Genomic DNA, 7,016 nt, shown 5'->3' with positions numbered 1-7,016 from the left:
GGACCCACTCAATGTGCTGACCTCTGACAGACAGGGTTTATCTGGGGACCACTCTGATACTGAACCCTGAATCTCATAGTCATAGAGGGGGATAATACCAAACCCATCAAGATTTGAGCCCCTCGAGATTTGAATAGGGGATTGAATTAAATTTTGTACCTTTTCTGAAATTGTTAATCAGTAGCTAGACAGGTATGATTAAGTAATTGCATTGTGAGCACTATATGGTGCCAAACTCTTACTGATGGTATCCAGCAACAGGGTGAGGAGCAATTGCTATAAACTACAACACAAGAAATTTCACATCACAGCAGAAGGAAGAACTTTACAATTCAGGGTGGCAGAGCACTGGAACAGGCTGCCCAGGGCACTCATAGAGTCTCCCCTCTAGAGACACTTCAAACCCACCTGGACACGTTCCTGTGTCACCTACTCAAGGTGACCCTGCCTTGGCAGGCCTGTTGGACTAGAGGATTTCCCTTCCAACACTAACGATCCTGGCATTCTATCTGTTTGCACACTTGGCTAACCTTTTTGTTTGGAGAATAAGAGAAGATAATCGCAAAACGGTCTGTCTGGACAAGAGCCACCAAGAGTGAGGACGGCAGAACCTGGCAGAACCCAGCAGTACCCAGACTCAAATGGAGAGAACTGCGCCTGCAGATTAATTAGCAGCACAAGAGACAGATATAACTAGAAAATAGGAATTTGAGCACTAATTATAAAGATAGTTATTAGAGCCAGTAAACGCGGATGCCTTCGTTTGTTAATACGTGTAAACAGCGTAAAGCTTTGACGATCGGTGAACTCGCCTCTCGTGAGTCACGACCGACTCTCCGCCTAGTGAACGTCACGGCTGGGCGCTCCCCTTAGAAGCCACTCCCCTCACGAGCCGCTCCCACAGCCCCTCGCTCCCGGGAGTGACGCCGGGAGTGCGGCGCGGGAGGCGGAGCAGGGCGCGGTGCGTGCGCGGCGCTCCCGGAAGCGCGGCGGCGGACGGGGAAGGGGAGCCTAAGGCGGCAGCGAAGAGCGGCAGCGGTGGTGGCGGCGGCTTTGCCCGCCCGGTGGCGGCCATGACGAACTTCATCTCGGTGCAGCTGAAGAAGGCCTCGGAGGTGGATCTGGCCAAGCCACTGTGCAAGTTCATTCAGCAGAGCTACTCGGGCGCCGAGGCGCAGGCCGAGCACTGCCGCGCCGCCGAGGAGCTCAGCAGGCTCCGCAAGAGCGCGCTCGGCCGCCCGCTCGACAAACACGAGAGCGCCCTGGAAACCCTCCTCAGGTAGCGCCTCCCCCCACCCCCCCATCTTCCTCCTTCCCCCCCCTTCGTCTCTCCGAGCCTTGATTCCCCGCGAGGTCCCAGCGGCAGCTCCGGGGCCTGGGCGTAGCGGAGTCGGAGCCAGGTGCGGGCGGGCCCAGGTGTGGGCGGTCTCTCCTGCCGGGAGGAAGCGGCCGAGGCTGCCGGGCCGGCTCCGGCGGCCTGTCGTTACAGGCGCCCCGGCTCTCGGGTGTCCTGCTGCATCCCAGGGTCCCCGGCCCTCGCCGCGCCGCTCAGGTGTCGTGGAGGTGTCACATGATGGCAGCATGGATGGGGAGGCCTTATCCCCATCGACATCCCCTTCCCAGTGTTTGTGTCGTGCTAGTAGCTCTTACATGTAGGTATAAATTGTAAAACCACAGAACGTTAAAGGTTTGGAAGAGAGCTTTAACATCACCTAGCCCCCCTCCCCCTCTTCTGCCACGGGCAGGGACACTTACCTTCCCCTAGACCAGGTTGCTCAAGGCCCTGTCTAGCATGGCCTCGAATAATGTCAGGGTTGGGACATCCTCAGCCTCCTTGGGCAAGTCTCTCTGCCAGCCCCTCACCTCCCTCACAGTAAGAAGTTTCTTCGAATATAAGTTTTGCTTTTTCTAATTTGTACCCCTGACAGACTATTCTGTTTTCCATAGAGGATCGGTGTTTCTTTCTTTTCAGTGTTACCTTTTGCTATTACAGCTTTTTTTTTAACTTCCTTTCAGTTCTGTGTGTGTATTTGGTTTCGTATTTTGTTACTGACACGATTTCCTTTTGTTTTCTATATTTAGCAGCTTCATAATGTATTTGCAAAGTCACACCCTTTCTTTTTTTCTGCTTAACACAGTTTGCTGTCCGGAAGTTTAATGGGGTCTCTGTGGTGCTGGAGTTACCATAGGTTAGATGAGCAAAGTATTCATCTGTGCCTTCTGCTTGGTGAAGTTCATAAAGCCTGCATTAGGACTAATAGTTCCATTGTCCTGTCTCTCTAAAACACTTATGATTTGCAGTATTGAGAAGAAAGAGCTACTGGAGAGGGTCCAGAGGAGGGCCACAAAGATGATTAGGGGTCTGGAGTATCTCTCTTCTGAGGAGCTGTACCTGTTTAACCTGGAGGAGACTGGAAAGGATTGTGTTAGTGCAGATAAATACCTCAAAGGCGAGTTTTAAGAGAATGGTGCTGGTCCCTTCTCAGTGGTGCCCAGTGACAGGATGAGGAGCAATGGCCATAAGTTAAAACACAAGAAGTTGTACCTCAACATGAGGAAGAAATTGTTTATGTTGAAGGTGACAGAGCATGGGAACAGGTTGTCCAGGGAGGATATGGATTCTCCATCTTTGGACATGTTCAAAACCCACCTAAACAAATGCCTTCTTGAAAAGAAGGCAAGTTTTGTGAAATAAGTTACTGGTGATTATCAACCTATCACTGTGTCTTTGGGCTGTAAAAGCTCTGATTCTATTGACTGTGTTTTACAGTAGCTTTGTAGTTCCCTGTTCTATTTCTGTCTATGTGTATGCTTTTGAAGGTACTTGTGTTTATGCCTTTGAAGTTAGGGAAGATTGTGAGCATCTGTGAACTGAAAGAGGGACTTTGCTAGCCAAATTGAAAAGCATACTATTATGTTCCCTTGTGTGCTGGAGTTGAGCTTCCTTTTCTGAAGGTACCAATCATATTTGTTGTTAGTTTCTGTCTGAAATCCCTGTCTGCCCCAGCCACATTGTGTGACTTCACTTTGTTGCTCTACAGCACCAAAAGAAGGCAGCCCACTTTTCAATTCAGATCCTTACACTTTTTCTGGAAGGCAGGATGTATGCATGGTATTCTGAACAACTCAAATGAGTTCAGTGGAGGGTAAGATGAACATCAGAGATGGTGCAAATATAAATAAAATAGTGTTGTGGAAAACCAAGAGGCTGAGCAGGACCTCCCTGTTTCAGAGCCAGCAAGATTATTAAATGAATTTATCCATAGTATGAAATTTCACCTCAGGTTTTCCCTCTGAATTATCAAGGGAAACCACTTACAATTGCATAACTGCCAGCTTTGAGTCAATTTCATAGGCAGTGATATGTTCTTTCTGCTGGTGATTGGTGATCAGCAGACTAATAGTTGGCCCAGATGCTGTTGCAGTAGACTGGAGCTGTTGAATGTGACTCTGGACTGATGTAAAGATGAAGTGATATCCTGCCCATGAAAAGTTCCTATCTTAAAATACCTGCATTTTTAATTGTGTTGCTTGAGAATATTTGTTCCTTTTATAGTGGAAGTGAGATAAGATGAAGGTCTGAATTAACTGTAAGTTAGAGAAGATAAAACAATCAGATGTATGTTTTCCCTTATTTCTGACAAGTTATGAATGTTTGGTCCATGACTGACCATTTAAATTCATTACAGTTGCTAGAAAATAAGTTTGCTCTTACTCTGTAAGAATATTTTTGTAGTATATTTTCTTAATTATTCTGTAAGGCACAGTTATTGTAAATTGTCTGCATATCCAGAAGTTTGAAGTATCCAGCTGAGGTACACAAGTGTCTAAATGCCTTGTGTTTCCTCTGAAATTCTCCTTGCCTTCCAACAACTTCCAGTGTTTTCCTTTTGGTATTTAAGAGCACTACTCAGTCTTAATGTTTAATTTCATTGGAGTTGAAAACTTTGTTGGTGAAGTAAGGTTAGAAGAACTTATTAGAACATGGCTATCGCTTGCATAGTTCTACTTCCTTGTGGCTTTTTATAGACCATAATACCTAGTAGAGCATTGTAGACCATTTAACTGTTAGGAAATGAGGGATTAGTCTTATGCCAGCTAATCTAGGATTTGCCCATGGTTTTGTAATTTCTGGAAGCCTTGTTTTGCTGTGTAATCACTACAGATTTTTTTTTCTTTTATGGAAGAAATGAACTCTGTTGCAGCCACATTTCCTAGACGAGCATTGACCATTAAAGCTTGAAAGGGTGTGGTGTACTGTTGTTCAACTGCTGAATGCAAATGCTTCTCTTGGAGAAGCATTTGAGATTGACAGTGCCCCTTTTCACTGGGTAGCTGGGAAAGACCTCAGCCTGCTTCCAAGCTTTCTTTGTTTTGTGAGAATGAGTGTTCTGATGGTGATGCAGGTGAGCTTGGTACAGATGTTTCTCCTTAAATTCTGTCATAGCAGATTTGATTTAGTGGTGGTTTTCTGTTTTTTTTTTTTTTTTTTTTTTTTCTCTGAGTATAATTATAACTTCAAGGGATTCCTTGTTTCCTCCAATATTAAAGATAGCCTGGACTTAATTTCCTTTTTCTGGAGACATGGAATATTGGTGCAAGTTTACTTGTTTTAATTTTGCTAACAACTCCTTCAGTTGTTTTTAAAAAAGAAAATCTTGAAAAAGAACAGGGGTGGGAGAGTGCGTGGTTTTATTTTGACTGCTCAAATTCTCTTAGAGCTGAAAGTTGCAGTTGTGGTTTCCAGTTGTGAGTTCAGGACTCCGGTTCTTATCTTGAAGAGCAAAGCCAGAGCTTTGGTATTTTTGTTCTTTTTTGAAGGAGATCTTTCTTTTTGATTCTTTGGAGGAGGCACAGTATTTGAGTTTAATGCAGTACATGTATTTTAGTTAAATTCTAATTTAAACCTTGACTTTCCATTCATTTGATGGCTGTTTTTTTACTAGCGTTTAGGAGTGTATAATACTAGTTTTGATGAGAGATTGCTGTATTTTGAGCTCTAGATCTATGTTGCTGACATGTGCCCCCCCCCCCCCCCCGTTCACTGCTGCAGTTGTAGTTCCTCACTGGCACAGCCAAACATAGCACTCCTCTATGTTGTGCCCTGTGTTCTCTGTATCTTGATAGTTTAAATTACTGAAAATTTAGTTTTAAATCACACCTTTGTATTTACTGTCGTCTTCTGTATATAACTGACTTGTGCATCCTTTGTGGCTTCTCCTTCTGTATTACTTACAGTTTTATGCTGTTCTGTGGTTAACATCTTCATTTACCATTTTTACATGTTTAGTTTTATGCATACTGTTATATTTATACCATTTATTTTTAAAGAACTAAAAAATTTGACATGGTTATGTTCTGGGACTTTTTTTTTTGTCTGCAGAGTTTTGAAGAGCTCTTAAATCTTGAGTAGAATTTAAAGTTCTCCAATAAGAAGAAATATCATATGCTTAAAATAGTAAAGAAAACAGTAATATAAATTCTGAACTTGTTTAAAACTAACCAAACAAAAAACCCTATTTAGAGGAGTATACACCTCTCTGGTTTATTTTTTGTTATGTTGACACAAAGAATAGTCTGTTTGCAGGGAGACAAGGCTTGGGCGCACCCAGCTTCACAGGGACATTTGACAAGATTTGCTCATTTGCTCCATCCTCACGGCAGATGAGGACAGTGTAATCGTGGAATGTGGGAAGACAGCTTGGCTTTAGTGGCGGCTTTTGGTTAACAAATTGAGTCCAGAGGAGACAGCATGCAAAGTCTCCTTTTGTGATGCTATGTGAGAACAAGTGTGTTGAGACCATTCAAAGGCAAAGGAGGAAGTATATTTAAATATATAAGTTGCAGTGGTCTTCAGGGCTAGTTATTTTTTAACTATACCTTTCACAAAGTTGGTAAGTCATTTAATCTTGATTAAATTGCCTTCATGGTAAATATTTGCCTACTGTTTTTTTAGCTTTGCAAGCAATTTCTTTCAGTTCAGTTATTTGTGGAAGTCCTGTTGCTGTTGCAGATTATTGTAGTTTTTGATATGGCTTGGTATATTGTATCTTAAATTGCAGTGGTTCAGTTGAACTCATTAACCTGTAGTCTGATACACGTTGGCAGACACAATTAACTGAAAAATACACTAACACTATTTTTACTGTATATGAGTTTCAAAAATTTTTACTGAATTTTTAAACGAACATTTATTGTCTGTATAACACAGGTCTTGTACATGCATCTCATGCCTGTATCTGTTGTGGTCAGTATTTAACAGTGTAAGGAGCTGGGAGGTATGTTTGTCCTGTTTCACAGACTGAAAGCCATTACTCCAAGGTGTTTTGTATATTGGGAATATAAATTCTTTATAAAACAATTTGACCAATATAATGTTGAGCATATACCTGTGTGGCCAGTGCTACAGGAAGCGTAGAGTATAGGAAGCAGGTTTCACATGTTATGTGTTCTCAGCAGTCTTAAGATTTCACTTTCTGCATCCAGCCTGTCATGTTTAACAAATGGTGCCAGTGTAGGGCACCACAGGTGAAAACTTTGTATTCCTTACTGTTGCCTGGATAGATTGTGTGAGGGATTGTGCTATCTATACTCAGTATATTATCTTTCTGGTATAATTCCCTAAAGATCTTCCACTGTGACTAGACAAAATAATGATACAGAGAAATTGTGGGTTTAATTCACTGTGACTGCTGGAATATATCCCAATGAAAATTAAGTTTACAACTAAAGAATTTTATCAATGATTAGTCTTTCCTGTTGATACTGTGCCGGACAAATGGCATCTATTTAAAAGACATTGAAATTGGGTTCTAATGTTCAGATCAGGACAGTACAGTGTTGTAGCATGTCAATATTATGTTTAATGCTGTATTTAATTTACTTTTGCACCATGACTTAATGTACTCATTTTCTGCCTGTATGTATACAGGGACCCCTTTGCATGATAGTCTTTTCTAATCCACCATCCATCTGGTAGTGATATCTGGATCAATTTTGTCTGTGATACTGTTTTA

General features: G+C 42.5%; 1 protein-coding gene across 3 annotated transcripts in view; it reads left to right on the top strand.

The window, feature by feature from the left end:
* The first annotated feature begins 1,004 nt into the window (after nt 1-1,004).
* The window catches only part of PDCD6IP (programmed cell death 6 interacting protein), a 31,256-nt gene continuing 25,244 nt past the window's right edge, over nt 1,005-7,016 (top strand). For 2 of the 3 annotated variants that reach the window (XM_062509850.1, XM_062509846.1), the window contains exon 1: nt 1,005-1,279. In XM_062509850.1, coding sequence (XP_062365834.1) covers nt 1,074-1,279 — 206 coding nt within the window. In that variant the 5' untranslated portion in view covers nt 1,005-1,073. The remainder of the gene's footprint in view (nt 1,280-7,016) is intronic. The other variant, XM_062509857.1, reaches the window with a different exon arrangement.

The sequence above is a fragment of the Cinclus cinclus genome, chromosome 1, assembly GCF_963662255.1.
Source record: "Cinclus cinclus chromosome 1, bCinCin1.1, whole genome shotgun sequence".
Taxonomy (NCBI): Eukaryota; Metazoa; Chordata; class Aves; order Passeriformes; family Cinclidae; genus Cinclus; species Cinclus cinclus.
The sequence above is the reverse complement of the archived record's forward strand: the minus strand, read 5'-3'. Positions and strand labels throughout refer to the sequence as shown.